The 14789-nt window shown below is 38.1% G+C and overlaps 2 protein-coding genes across 2 annotated transcripts; one reads left to right on the top strand and one right to left on the bottom strand.

Annotated features, from left to right (window-relative positions):
* Positions 1-7864: 7864 nt before the first annotated feature.
* Positions 7865-10900, top strand: LOC143546256 (dnaJ protein ERDJ3B-like). The gene is made up of 10 exons (XM_077037957.1): positions 7865-8111; positions 8561-8709; positions 8798-8924; positions 9663-9777; positions 9867-9983; positions 10065-10151; positions 10237-10296; positions 10392-10469; positions 10578-10649; positions 10730-10900. Exons 1-10 carry the CDS (start codon positions 8044-8046, stop codon positions 10886-10888), a joined length of 1032 nt encoding a protein of 343 aa, XP_076894072.1. The 5' UTR covers positions 7865-8043; the 3' UTR covers positions 10889-10900.
* Positions 10901-10937: 37 nt separating this feature from the next.
* LOC143546257 (transcription initiation factor TFIID subunit 13) lies at positions 10938-13392 on the bottom strand. Its single transcript, XM_077037958.1, has 6 exons — positions 13344-13392; positions 12907-13028; positions 12786-12823; positions 11443-11502; positions 11285-11359; positions 10938-11209 (listed from the first exon to the last, which is right to left on the bottom strand). Exons 2-6 carry the CDS (start codon positions 13013-13015, stop codon positions 11099-11101), a joined length of 393 nt encoding a protein of 130 aa, XP_076894073.1. The 5' UTR covers positions 13016-13028; positions 13344-13392; the 3' UTR covers positions 10938-11098.
* Between the last annotated feature and the right edge of the window lie 1397 nt (positions 13393-14789).

The following is a 14789-nucleotide window of genomic DNA, read 5'->3' as shown; positions in this document are numbered from 1 at the left end:
TTAAGTTATTACATGCTTACAACCTGTTTCTCTATGTCATAATACAGCCAAACACGGATCCAAGTGACAGTCACATAGTTAGTATGATTCCTGTTCGGATCTTTTCTAAAACGGAGTGGTCCCTGACTAGACTGAAATTTGATCCCTTATTTCGTTAAAATTTTATAAGTATTTTCTGTTTTTGTTGTTATATTTTTATTGTTGGTTACTGGGTCTTGATCATTTTTGTTTAACTCTTTTTGGTAACTTATAAGATATATTCAAGTTTTTTCAAACTGAAAGGGCTGTTTTTGTAATTATCGGGCGAAGTTGTTGAATCGGCGAAGTTGTACTTAACTTCGCTTAGGCGAAGTTAAGAATAACTTCGCCTGAACCAACTCAGCCCTATAAAAGGGGTTTTCTACAGTAAAATTTTTTATTAACTTTTTTTTCCGGCGAACTTAATCCTTAAATTTTTCCGGCGATCTTAGTTTTCAATTTCGATTTCGATCTTGTGTTCCTGTGTTTTCTACTTTACTTGTGGTATGTGTTGTCAAAACATCCTTTCATTCTCTTTATAATTTTATCCGGTTCGAGACCTCGGGTCGTCGAACACTCGAAGAACCCTCGAAACCAAGGTTTTCGACCTCACGTTACGTGTTCATGGACGACCTTTACGTCCATACACCATTGAAATATGATGTTCTTCTTGTGTATATCGTTTAATCGGTCCAAAAACATCGGATTTCGACCTCCGAATCCGAACAGTCGCCGTTTCTGTTTCAGGCGAAGTTATGGTTTTGGCGAAGTTAATCTCAACTTCGCCAGACACTTAAGTTCGCCTAGGGCGAAGTTATCCACAACTTCGCCTGGGCGAAGTTAACCACAACTTCGCCGTGGCGAAGTTATCATCAACTTCGCCTTGGCGAAGTTATCCACAACTTCGCCTTGGCGAACTTAACTGTAACTTCGCCTTGGCGAAGTTATCCTTAACTTCGCCTATATCCTTTTCTTTTAACTGTTTTGTAGACGAATTTACTGATGAAGCGAAGTTGTCCCCAACTTCGCCTCAACTTTAATTTCGCCTGTGTATCTTACATCACAACTTCGCACTTGCTACACTGCGAACTTGTGAGTTACGTAAAACGTCTCTAACTTGATTTGTTTTGTGCAGATATGGCTGCAGTTGGAGGAACTGGTGGTGATGATGGTGATGAGCAACGACAATTCTTTCCAGCTCATAACCAATACATTACTTTGGATCCTGACGCACGAGGCGTTGACGACTACAGGGAGATTATCACATTTCTCCAGAGATCAAGGGTGTTTCACGCGATCACTAATACACTACCCATATCTCTGCCTAACATACAAGATTTCTGGCAGACGGTGTATTATGATTGCAGACCTGAGCCTCCGGTGATGCGAGCAACCGTCAATGGTCAAAACATACAGTTTTCTTCGGAAGACATTCGGTTGGCTCTGCAGTTCGGCAACGAGACACGAGACGACCCAACGGAGTTCGTAGCTCCTTTCCGTGACGGAGCATACTTGAGAATGGGTTATTCGGGTCCGCTGGGGGACTCGCAGAGGAGGAAAGGCTTTCTGCTGGACCAATGGCGTTTTCTGATGCACGTGTTAATTGTGTGCATGTCCGGCAGGAAAGCAGGAACAGACGGGATGGGTGCGACGATGCAATCTGCCATGACGGCCCTGACTTACAATCGTCGTTACTCTTTTAGTCAGATGATTTTCTATGAGATTGATCGTCAGAGACGGGCGACGGCGCGAGAACGATTTATCATGTATCCGCGATTTCTTCAAATGATTATTAATCATGTCGCTCCGTCTCTACCGCAACGGCGCCCTATCAGATACGTTGAGTGCGTAACAAAACGTATCTTTGCTCAGTGCAGAACGTCGAGCACTCGAAGCAACCCTGAACGCCGTCCAAGGCATACTCCACTGTTCGGGTATCTCATTAACCCGGAGTATGTTCCTGCAGGAGGGGACGAGTTCAGGGATCCCCAACCACATCAGGCGGCAGCACCTCATGCTGTATCAGCTGCGCCTGTTGTCACTTCTGCTGCTGTGCCAGCTACTTCATCGCAGGCTGTGTCTGCTGCTGCAAACATTGATCTGGATGCTGCCTTCAGTGGACACGGTCTGTTCGATATGGATCTCTCGGGTTCTCAGATTTTGGGTACTACCTCAGCGGCTACTTCGGTAGCTGAAACCGAGCTGGATGAAACATTTGCTGAGGCCAGACGGTTGTTGGTGACTCGGGAGAGGATATCGGGTAAGCGGCCGAGGGCTGTGGATGAGGATGAAGATGATGAAGATGAGGAAGAGGCAGTCCGACTTGTGCTGAAACGCTCACGTCGAGAACGACAAGGTATGGCCACTGGAGCGGGGGAGACTTCAAGGTTCGTACGATTTGCTCCGCCTGCCTTGTCAGGTATGTCTCTATTGCCTACTACTGCACAGGTTACTACGGTCGAGGCGTCGGCACCAGCAGTTGTGTCGCTACCACCCCAACTGGTTGATCCCCCGGTGGTAGTTGCACGCTTCGTCGACTCAACAATTACAACAACTGCAGGGTTACCTAGTGTACCACCTGCGGTCACTTCAGCTGCTACTTTTCCACCAACTCCATCGCCTGCTTCAGACTCTGAACGGATTGCTTCGCTGGAGCGTATTGTTGCTGAACAATCGAAGACCATTGACCGCCTGGTGGAAGCCAATCAAATCCAAGCCACCCTCCTGGTAGAACACGGACGAACTATCGATGCCTTCAAGGAATTCTTGGCATCTCAGGGGGAGACGACTTGCAGGGGCGATGAGTTGAGGACAAAGAGACGACAAGATCATGACGATGATCCCAACGCACCTTCGGGTGCAGGTGGTGAGCTGCCAAGAACCTCTCAGGATCTTGGGGCTTCCACAGCTGAGGGGGAGTCAACTGATGCAGCGGGTGATGATGTTGTGGATGTTGATGACGATGCTGATGTTGAAGACGTCATCGATGCTTTGAAGGAGTTAGATGAGGAGGAGGTTGATGACTTTGTGAATGATGATGACGATGATGTGTTGCCCGTGGAGGAAATTGAAAGGATTGGAGAAAATATTGATGTGGTGAATGTGTTGGAAGAAGGAGAGATCGTGGATGACGCAGTGGAACATGAGATTCCAGCTGTTGAAAGAGCAGATTTGGGAGATGAGAATGTGGTAGATGATACGGTATGGGAGGAGCAACCAAATTGGAAAGAAGGGTGTGCTCAATGGTTTGTTAAAACTAAGAAGCCTGCAGTGCCAACAATGTTTAGAAAGACGTATAATATAAAGGGCTATGCAGAGTCGAAGAAAGGTATTATATGCTGGTTGTACGACAAAGAGTTGAAATTATTTGTGATCAAAAGGTACGACGGCATTCAATACTTTAAAAGATTATTGAGATCTCTAAACTCCCTACCGGAATGCGAGGTGAAAGAGTTAGCAAGACTGGGGCTAATTAACAGAAGTAACGATAATATGGCGAGAATTATTGAAAAGATCGTCTGGAAAGAAGCCATCAAAGACAAAAAGTTTGAACTGCTAAAGCCTCAGAAAGGAAGATTGATAGAAGATAAAGATAGGGGAATGAGGGCTGACGGAAAACCATGGATGGTTATGAAGTATAAACCAGTCCGACATCTGAAGGAAGTACCAATGAGAGTCATGCCCAAGAATGTCCTAACAGATCTGAAATGGTGGTATGTGGATTGCGAGACAGCTGAGGCGGTTATGGAAGATGAGGACGAACAAGAAGTTCTTCGGGTTTATGACCCGATGCATCTTGTTAATCTATCGCAGGCTGATCTGGAAGTGCTGAACAACAAGAAGATCTTCTACATTCCTGCTTGGAAGGATCAAGCGAGGAAATATCAAGGAGTTGTGTCGGTTTGTGTGAGAGAAGGGGCGCACGCGTGAAAGTGCAAGATTACAAGACTCAGAGATCAAGATATGAAGCTACTGCCAAGGGGGAGTCTGTTGGTACATGTTTGTCAGTAGTTCATAGTCTAGTATTTGTTATCGAGTCTGTAATATAGTTAATGGTTTGTTTATGTTTTGTTTTGTAAACTAGCGAAGTTATCAGCAAGTTCGCTATGGCGAACTTGCTGATTTAGCGAGGTTACTGACAACTTCGCCAGTGGCGAAGTTGTCGTGTTTAAATACACTGTTTCAGCCGAAACAGAAGAAGACGTGAGTTAGGGTTTTTGGTTACGCTTTGTTTCGTTTTGTTCTCTGTAACAGTGACTTACTGTCACGTGTTTAGTTATTCAATATAACGTGTTTACCTTATAGCTCGTGTTCATTGTTCGTGTATTCAATCTCTACAATATCTACACTCGTACCTATATACGCAGGGATTCCGCACCTGCGTTGTTAGAGATTTCCCGTGTACGATCCGCGTTCAGGAACCTACAAAGCCCAAAATTTCGGCCCAAGGCCCAAATCCACCAATTCTTGCATCTTCAATTTTTACAACATGTATCCTAATACATATTTTTTCTAAAATGAAGAAAATGCAACTAATCTACTTATTACATACCATTTATGAACAAATAAATTACACAAGCCTAAAATTATGAATTATTACAACCATATTGAATAATAAACATAATCAACATACACAAAACAACAATCAACACATCCAAGGTCTAGGTTTCGGTTATGACACATCCAAACATACCAAATGTTCTAAGCATGCATCCTAAGCAACCAATGCCCAAATACCCCCAAAAAAGAATCGGCCCCCCCCCCCCCCAAAAGGCTACGGCCAATTTTTTTTTTTTTTTTTTTTATATATTCAACATCCAAATGTTAATAATGGTTTCCTAAGATCTTTCCATGCATGTCAAGATCTTACAAAACCATGAGGGGTAAAATCCACCAAATTTTCGGACCCCTTTTTCACCCATGAAAAAACCCGAAATTTAGGAACATGTAAGGAGCATAAGTCCTTGTAACCGGCTCTTGATGCCATTGTTGGGTTTTATACAAGATTATCAAAGTTCAAGTTAACCATATTTAACTAGAAAACGCAACGGAAGCTTAGATTTTAAAACTTGTTATGAACATACCATTATGTTAAAACTAAAACCCGGAGAACAAGGATCAATATTACAAGAACAAAATGCTCACAAAAGTAAATTGTACCTTCTTATACCTTATGAGAAGATGTAGGTGGATGAAGAAGATAATGTCTTCAAATGGCAAGGTTGCAAAGGAGAAACCCTCAAGCTTTTGATACCCCAAGCTTTTAAACAACAACACCAACTTGTTGCTAGGATTAGAACACTTGAATCAAGCTCACAAAACACCCCCTTTCTTTGGCCAAAGTGGCCGTGGGTTTTGAGAGAGAGAGAGAGAGTTCTAGCTTGTTTTCACACTTGAGATTTCTTGAAAGAAAGAAGTAGTTTGCATGTGTTGTGTATGGAGGATCAAAAGGGGAACCCAAGACAAAAAAAAAAAAGAGCATCTTGGTTTTGATTGGGTAAAACCACCACCCCACATGGGTGGCCGGTTTTGAATTTATTTATTTATTTATTTTTTTTTTTTTGTTTTGTTTTAACAATTAAAACATCTCCATCTCATACTTTATAAAACTAATTTTATAAAACATACATGCTATCTTAATTATTTAACCAATTAAATAATTAATTCATATAAATAAATTATCCAGATAATTTATTTAAATCATCAAGTGTAATTATTTAGGAAACCAATTTTCTAATTGCGCAGTGTTCGGTATTCGTCTAAGTGATCAAATCACTAAAAGAATACATTTGGTGTTGTCTAGCTTGTTATTGGGTATGACCCGACTTGGATCAAACACAGTTAGCCACATTAATATAAATATGTGTCTCGGGCATATGAAATTCCAACACATGTGTATATTTATGGTACCTAAGTTATGTCATAAACGCTGCGGTGTTTCGCTGAGGTGATCTCAAGCAGAGACTCGAGTTTATAATGATTGTTTTAACTTGATTATTCCTAAGCCAAGATGGGCCGAGACTTATGTGGTCTCGAGGGATGATTAAGTAAAGAAAATATTTTTAGCGTCAGCATATTCACCAGCATTCATTGCTGACGTATTTTATTAACATTTTGCAGGTAATCAGGAATAGAGCTTGAAAGACGAAGAAGCTCAAGAATCCGATGGATCGGATAATTTTGTGTAAATATAAAATATGGTGGTTTTGTAAAAAAACATATAAACAAGTAAACTTAAAACGAGACTTTCGTCTCGTCTTTTGCATTGTAAATATTTTAATAACGATCATTTGTTTTTATAAAGTCTTCCGCTTAAACCCGCAACTCTGATTTATTTACAAACATGGTACCAACTATGGTTCACACTCCTAGGCCTTGAATGGGGGTGTGACACTGGTACTTAGAGGTATAATATGTGATTAGTGATAATGTTGAAACTAACTGGATCGAACAATACGAACAATACTGATATTTTGTTGTTTTCGTTCTTATAATAATATTGAAGAGTTATCAAAGCAACAATTGGTATGAGAACCTTTAAGGTTTGCATCGTTTCTCATGAAATAAATGAAGCATTTCAAGTAATGAAGGTCTATAATTTTAATTAGTTTATAACATACTTTAATAAACTCTATGCTCACAAATGTGTAAAAACATTATATTCAATATATGAGTGAAGGATTTTATAGTCAGGAAGACATAGAAATATAATCAAATACATTTTATTCTTAATATGAAAATAGTGAGAATTAATATGATGTTATTATTAGGTTTGTTTTTATAGTTGTTAGCTGTTATTTTTTGTTTGTATTTGCTAATTTCGACTATGAGACGTTAAAAGTATTTGTTGATTCATATTTTCTTATTATTATTAGATTTTTTCTTTTGCTATTATAAATATTTGCTGGTATTTGTTGTTATTATTTTTTTCTTGATTTTTATCCTTTTGTTGTACTTTTTAGGTTTTTTTCTTTGTTATTATAAATAATTGTTTATGTAGATTGCTATTATAGTTGGTATTGTTTCTTACGTTCTCATTTTTTTTAAATTGGTATTGGTTCCTACGTTCTCATGTTAATATTAAAATGTACGTGAACCTTCCCCGAAAGACATAAGTTTTTACAAAGACAATTTGTATAAGTGTGAGCTTGAGTTATGGAACGTTTTCTCGTTATCGTGGCCGACACTACTCGAATTTGACTCTTACATTATATCGCATCTGTTACTGTTATTACATTATCAGTTTTTATTGAACGTGCATTGAAGTTAGCAAATTTAGAGCGTAGGGTGTGTTTAATTCATAGGAATTTGCATGAATTGGAATTTAAATCCCTTGACATTGGATATGAAAGAATTTGGAATTTGAATCTAATTCCAATTAAATCTCATGTTCATTGGAATTTAAGAATCCTTCCACTTTCAAAAGGAAAGTTCAAAATAGTGTTGGAATGTTTAATTTGGTTCGGAACACGTTCGGATCATAACGTGTTTCAGGTCGTATCAGTATGGGTTTCAGCTCAGCACGAGTTCGGGTTTCGGCCCGACCTGAAGCCCATCCCGACCCAAAACTCAGGTCGATCTGAAAAACAAAAGGTGTTTAGTAAAACAACTCAAAAAGTTTCAAATAAAGCTTTTCAAAAATTGTTTTTACTTTTCAAAAAACAAATAAGTATAAAACAATTATACAAAGCTCACCCAAACATCCCCTGAATCGCACCCTTTTTTCAACACACACCATGTTCCCAAATTTAATAAGTCGGTCTTCTTCTTATAATTATAAAGTGATGTGAGCCCGTAGGTCAGTCAATAGTCCACGGTCAACTCCACATTTGTGGTGCTTGAGTCTTGCAGTGCTTAACATGTCGCCACGTGTAATAACACCATTGGTTCCAACAGACACAAGCTCTCCCTCATTGGTTAGATTTCCTCAAATCCACGTCGCAGGTTTTCTGCTCAAACTTTTAATATAAACTGCCGGAGAATTTGCTTTCACGGCGTCTTAATATTATCTCCGGTGATATATCAATGGCGCATTGTGTAGCGAAACTGAGCTTCGTGTTCTATCTATCGATCTTACTGATTGCCAATGCCGCGTAAGTGTTTTCGTTTGCTCCAAATTTCATCTTCATCTTTTGGGTTAATTTCTTTTCTTAGAACACGACAATAAGCTATCGGCCTACCCCGGTTTGTAACCCCAGAGAGTTTCTGCCGAAGGGCATAACCCCTAGTTCCTCCCCGCATTCTCGGAGGAACCTTTCCAACTTGATGCCACTTGACACAAGTTGCGTTGCCACAAGAGTCAATTCCTTCTGGCGTAATGTAGACAGGATAAAACTCTGTTTTGGCTCGGATTCGAACTGGTGGCAGGATAAAACTCTGTTTTGGCTCGGATTCGAACTGGTGGCATCCTGAAGGAAGCCTAGTTCTTATGTTCATTGCCATAACCAACTGGGCTCGCACAAAAGTTTATATTATTATTATTATTATCATTATTATTATTATTATGCATTTATTTATTTATTTATTTATTTAATTGTTACAGTAAAAGCTACTATGATATACTTCAAGTTCCGAAAGGTGCATCAGACGATCAAATTAAACGATCCTATAGAAAGCTTGCTTTGAAATATCATCCGGACAAGAATCAAGGAAATGAAGATGCTAATATAAAATTTGCTGAAATTAACAACGGTACATGCTTTGGCTTATGCATTCACTTTCATGTTTAGTTGTTTACAGTGGGTGTGAAACTAAATGATTTGTGCGGTTTTGTTTTCAGCTTATGAAGTGTTGTCGAATAGTGAGAAAAGGGGTATTTATGATCGGTATGGAGAAGAAGGTCTTAAACAGCATGCTGCTGGTGGCGGAGGAGGTGGAGGGATGGATATTCAGGATATATTTAAATCGTAAGATTTTTCTTTTAGACCGTATAAATATATGTTTCTTATTAGAGAAACCTGACGAGGAAGTAGTTTAGAATTATTGGCGTAAATTATAGTAAGATTTAACATATTTGCTATTAAAAAGAAGCAAAACATGTTTCCACTATCTGATTATTACATGATATTTATGGCATACTTTTTGGTACACAAATGCTATTGTGCTTATCTAGGGGAGTTTGGGAGTTGCGTATCTACAATTGATACGCGACTCCCAAACAAATTAAGAAAACTGCTTATTTCACTCAACAAACAAGCATTTGCATCCCAAACACTCAGAAACTGCTTATCTGCTTCACAGGTTCGGTTTACACGACCGATTTCAAATTCTAAACTGTAACAGAACCATAGAATGCCAAACTGTTAAAACAATAAAACCAGACTGTATATATTTCAAATTGACCAAACCAAACGACTTGCTTTGGTTTGGATGGTTTCAATAGGTTTTAGGTGCTTTTGAAGGGGCATTTTGTACATTTTGTCTCTCCAAAAAGCAAAAAGCATTTTGAAGAAGCAATCCCAAACACCCCGTAAGAATTTATGAATATCCCGAATCTACAATATCAAAACATAATTACATAAAACCTTTTTATAACAAATCCCAGATTGCAATTTCGGTGTGTTCTTTTTGCTGACTTCCTGCTACATTTCCGTTGTTTAAGACACGTCCGCTTACGCAAATGTATTAAAAATAATATTTTGCAGGTTTTTTGGCGGTGGAGCAGACCAAGAAGAGGAGGACCGGGTGGTAAAAGGGGATGATGTAATTGTTGACTTGGATGCAACATTAGAGGATTTGTACATGGGAGGGTCACTAAAGGTAAGAGAAACTAAACTAACTGGATTACGGATATTGAGCTCTCGTATTCAACGTATAAAATTATAAAACTTATGGTTAACTTAAATCAGATTTGGAGGGAGAAGAATATTATAAAACGTGCACCAGGAAAAAGACGCTGCAACTGCAGGAACGAGGTTTATCACCGGCAAGCTGGCATGGGGATGTTCCAACAGATGACAGAGGAGGTATGTTTAAATTTATGAAGATCCTTAGTTTTTGTATCATGGCTGGAATCATAATACACATGTTTTTGTTATGTTGTGCAGGTCTGTGAGCAGTGTCCTAATGTAAAGTTTGAAAGGGAAGGTAACTTTGTAACTGTGGATATTGAAAAAGGAATGCAAGATGGCCAAGTAAGCTGTTATGTTATTTCATACTTTGAGATAATTTATCATTTTAATAAAAATGGTTCTGATGATATATTAATAACTCCTGCAGGAAGTGGTCTTTTATGAGGAGGGTGAACCGGTTATTGATGGTGAACCTGGAGATCTTAAGGTTAGTTTTCTATTAATGATAACTTCATTATATTATCAACATGTTTGTTTAAAAAAGTATTTTATGGCTGATGGTAATTCTCGAATTTCGTACAGTTTCGCATTCGTACAGCACCGCATGACAGGTTTAGAAGAGAAGGCAATAACCTTCACACAACTGCCACAATAACTTTGGTATTTTTTTCTCTCTACTCTGTTTTCAGTGACTAACCCTTATAAGCAAAATACCTTTTGATGTTAAAATGTAAATATTACATTAATGATGAAACCTTGCATTTTCAGGCACAAGCACTTGTCGGGTTCGAGAAGACAATTAAACACCTTGATGATCATATAGTGAATATCGGCACAAAGGTAGGGATTTGGTTTACATTTTAGTTTTCATTAGTGATCATTTATAAGACACTTACTAACAACTAAGAGGCTGTCTACAGGGGATTACAAAACCGAAGGAGGTGAAGAAGTTTAAAGGTGAAGGAATGCCATTGCACTTTAGCAACAAGAAGGGTGACTTATATATCACGTTTGAAGTTCTTTTCCCGACATCACTAACAGATGACCAAAAGACCAAAATCAAAGCCATTCTTGGTTAGCTAGTTAGTAGCATACATGTGTAACATATATTTGTTATTAAGACTCTTCGATAGATTCATTAGAAAAACAATATGCCACCCAAGAACAATTTTTAGATGTCAAAAGTTGTAACATTAAATTGAATAATTTGGATATATCCTCTTATTTTTTTATGTAATACAAGGCATGTAACCTTAAAGTTCACTAAGGTTGTCTTTTGCAGCATTTGATTACTCGGCTGACGCCAATTTCTCCTCATCAACATCGAATGCTTTCCTTGCTTGTTTCAGTTCTTCGTTCATTGAAAGCAGTTCTGTACAACGGTTTAACTTTGGCAAGTCCTAGAGAAATATTTAATATAAAATTAGCATTAAACAACAATAAACTGCGTAAAAACTAAAAAAGAGATGAGATACCTTGCGGATCAAGAACAAGAAATCTTCAGTTAAAAGCTTTCCCCGTTTAGATGCAATGTCCTGGGCTTTATGCACCTACACTTTCATTGACAACCTCTTAAAATAAGTATTTGTTATCCGATTCATAGAAATTAAACAAAAATTACATAAATTCTCACCATATCTGTCACATACTCCACCACAATATCCTCCACAAGAGCAACAGTTTCGGGCAACGGCTGGACATACATATAAAATATTTGTCAAACATAGGGATGCAAACGAGCCAATCCCCTCAAGATTGGACCAACGAAAGGCTCGAAATGAGCCGAGCCCGAGCCTCAAATAAAGCTTGTTTAGTAATCGAGCCCGAGCTCGAGCCTTGTATGGAAAAATCATTGAGACTCACCGAACCTTAACGAGCTTAGTGGACATCGTTGAGACTCGCCAAGCGTTAACGAGCTTAGTGGACTTTTAACTTTAAACTGTTTTGGACTTCTATGCATTGATTTTACATTGCACAGCTGAGCTCGAGCCGAGCTTTGGCTCGTTTAAGGTACCGCACACGAGCTCAGGCTGATCTTTGGCTCATTCAAGCCTAGTCAAGCTTGGGTTCGGCTCGTTTACAACCCTAGTCAAACAATATTCTATAAGATAAGTGTTACATGTTACCAACTGTGATCTACCTAACACAAACCCACTTACTTTCTACCTACAGTTTGAGATCCAAATTACCAACACATGTTCATTTTAAGACGAATTGTTGCGGGTAAAATGTGTGAACTTTGTTTTTTGATATTCAAAAACTAGGAGTGAGCAAACGGGCCTTATCCACAATACCCAATCCAGACCCGGACCTGATTAAATGGTATTCTCAGGACGCAAGAACCGACCTTTATTGTGTAAATAACCGGGTCTGATCGGTTCGGGTCTCGTGGGTCTTCCCAATCAACATACCCGACCCGGACCCGGTTAATGGTATTCTCAGGACTCGGGAACCGACCCTATTGTAATATAACTGGATGTATGCTGCTCACCCCTATTAAAAACTGACAAGACATGGTGCTACAACATATTCATCAAATGAAACAATCATCATCATCATCATCATCGTACTCAGTATATCCCACCAATAGCAATGCTATGGTAGGGTCCGAGGAGGGTAAGATGTAGACAGCCTTACCTCTATCCCATAGGGATAGAGAGGCTGCTTCCGGTGAGACCCCCGGCTCGATAGTAGTTTTGCATCAAGCCTTGGACATAAGGCACATAGCACTTAATCATCGGGACACCGGCTGATTGGTGCATGTACCCTTGTCTTTCGGCTATCAACGCCACCACATGATGCCTGATTAACCTTCCGCCACTTTTAACGTTATTTTCACGAGATTAGTAAAATAACGTCAAAATTAGTGCAATTTTACTTTTGCCCACCCGAGGGTTCATCAAATGAAACAAATAAACAATAAATCAAAATACAAATATAAATATAAAAAATTGTGCAATGAAGGTTGAAGCTTACATTAGGATCATCTCCAAACCCATACATCATATGCTGTACTGTTGGTTCCACCATAAAATCAAACAAAATCATAATAAAAATATTAATAAAAATAATAACCAAAAATGAAACAAACACTCACAATCTTTCTGGAAAACTCCTCGCTTGCGTTTGAACGATGTTTCCGATGGCTGAGACGGTCCAACTCTCGCTTTCGATGAGGCTCCTACTGAACTATTATTATTACTCATCTTCTACAATCTACTGCAGGTAAAAAAAACACAAAAAGAAGATTTGACGATTAAAAACCTAATGTTATGACTGCAAAATACTAATTCGAGTCCAACGGGTCATGAATAATAATGCAATTTTTAAAATTCAAATACACAAAGAATATTTGAGGATCAAAATAAAACCCTAAATAACTAATTAGAAATTGAGATAATCATCTGTTCTTTCTGATTTTGATTAGCGTAGTAATTGATGAGGTGTAAATCGTTATTGAGCGTAAATTGCTCGAAACAGAGATAATAATAATAATAAGATAAACAAAAGACAAGAGGCGGAGGAGGAGTTTACCGGTAACGACTGAGGCGGAGACGACTGAAAAGATTGTGCGGGTGTTGTGTTGTGGCAAAGACTCCGACTTTTTACCACATCTATTGGTTTTCTTTTTTATAGTGTTAAATCGGTACACTAGAAATACGTTCCAAAAGCTATTAAAAAACACTTAACTATGCGTATTGTTTTTTAAGTTGTCAAAATATAAAAACTTTACAAATATGAATAATGTAATTAAAAAAAAGGTGATTACAAATCGAAAATGAAGGCAATAACATGGGAGCATCGGCGGATCTTTAATCTATAGAGATATCAGGCTTGATTGGGTTGAGGAAAAACCGTGTTTTGTTGTTGTTTTCAATTTGTCTTTGGATGTAAATATCATCAAGTGGCGTGTACCCGGATTGGTTAGTGACTTGTTATATCTTTTGGGATGTTAATAAAATTTGTGTTGGTCGTTAAAAAGAACAAACTAATAAAATTTTTAAATAAATGACTGGAAATGATATTCGTGTTATCCTATAATAAATATTTCATTTTTGTAGATGTCGATTTTTCACTCAAATTTTGATTCATTATACACTGTAAACTATGTTAAATTTGCCAATAGAGTAATTTTTATATCCATTGTAACAACTGAAAATATAAACAAACGCATATAAAAAGAATTTGGTTATTCTCAAAACTTGCATTGAATCTTTCACAAAGTCGAAAGCGCAACCCTAACAACTTCATATAAATAAAATAAATAAAAAATCCGAACAAAGTGAGCACCTAAACAATAAAAAACTAACGCGTACACAAGAACAACCCAAATCTAATGAATACCAACACAAACAACCAAAAAATTGGTGATTGATGGCGACAATGAATTGACGATGTTGGAATTTGTTAGGGCATCTCTAATAACATAATAAGTGTCGCAACTTAGACAAGACTTGTTGATACACTCACATTCACTAAGGAATGTAATGGTTAGTGAGTATGTTGCCATTTGTCAATAAATTGAAAAAGCACACAAATATTCTTCGCATGTTCCTGAGTCACAATAGGTTGCTCACGCCCCCTCTCACACAAGGGCGACATGGGGTTCCTTACGCACCACGACCAAGTGGCACTGTCACCCCCTCCCCCTTTCCTAACTCACGGTGGTATTACCCTTGCCCTTAGGCTTGTGAGAGTAAATTTTGGGGTGACAATGCTAGAATTTGTCTGATGATATGTTTTTGTGACTTTTGGTAAATCAGTTTAATTATCAAGTTATAATAATTAATCAATAAACAATAAATTTGATATACGTCTATTTATACATCTCGAATCCCTTGTAAAGTTATGTTTATTTAATGTTTTAAGTTCGGTTTAGTTCATGTTTTGTTAATCTTTTATTAATTAAGGTTTTTGAGTCAAGTATTGTAGATATCATATTTTAACTCTTTTGGTGTCTTGCATATTAAAGCTTTAATT

The sequence above is a fragment of the Bidens hawaiensis genome, unplaced genomic scaffold (genome assembly GCF_021521415.1).
Source record: "Bidens hawaiensis isolate Kalapana, Puna unplaced genomic scaffold, B.hawaiensis_p1.1 tig00014295_1, whole genome shotgun sequence".
Lineage (NCBI taxonomy): Eukaryota > Viridiplantae > Streptophyta > Magnoliopsida > Asterales > Asteraceae > Bidens > Bidens hawaiensis.
Note: the sequence above shows the minus strand (reverse complement) of the source record. Positions and strands in the feature narration are given on the sequence as shown.

Coding starts and splice junctions, on each gene's coding strand:
- LOC143546256 (XM_077037957.1), top strand. CDS start 8,044: ATGGCGCATTGTGTAGCGAAACTGAGCTTCGTGTTCTATCTATCGATC. Junction 8,925..9,662: donor ATTCAGGATATATTTAAATC/GTAAGATTTTTC, acceptor AATATTTTGCAG/GTTTTTTGGCGGTGGAGCAG. Junction 9,778..9,866: donor ACATGGGAGGGTCACTAAAG/GTAAGAGAAACT, acceptor AACTTAAATCAG/ATTTGGAGGGAGAAGAATAT.
- LOC143546257 (XM_077037958.1), bottom strand. CDS start 13,015: ATGAGTAATAATAATAGTTCAGTAGGAGCCTCATCGAAAGCGAGAGTT. Junction 12,824..12,906: donor AGGAGTTTTCCAGAAAGATT/GTGAGTGTTTGT, acceptor TGGAACCAACAG/TACAGCATATGATGTATGGG. Junction 11,503..12,785: donor GGTTTGGAGATGATCCTAAT/GTAAGCTTCAAC, acceptor ATGTATGTCCAG/CCGTTGCCCGAAACTGTTGC.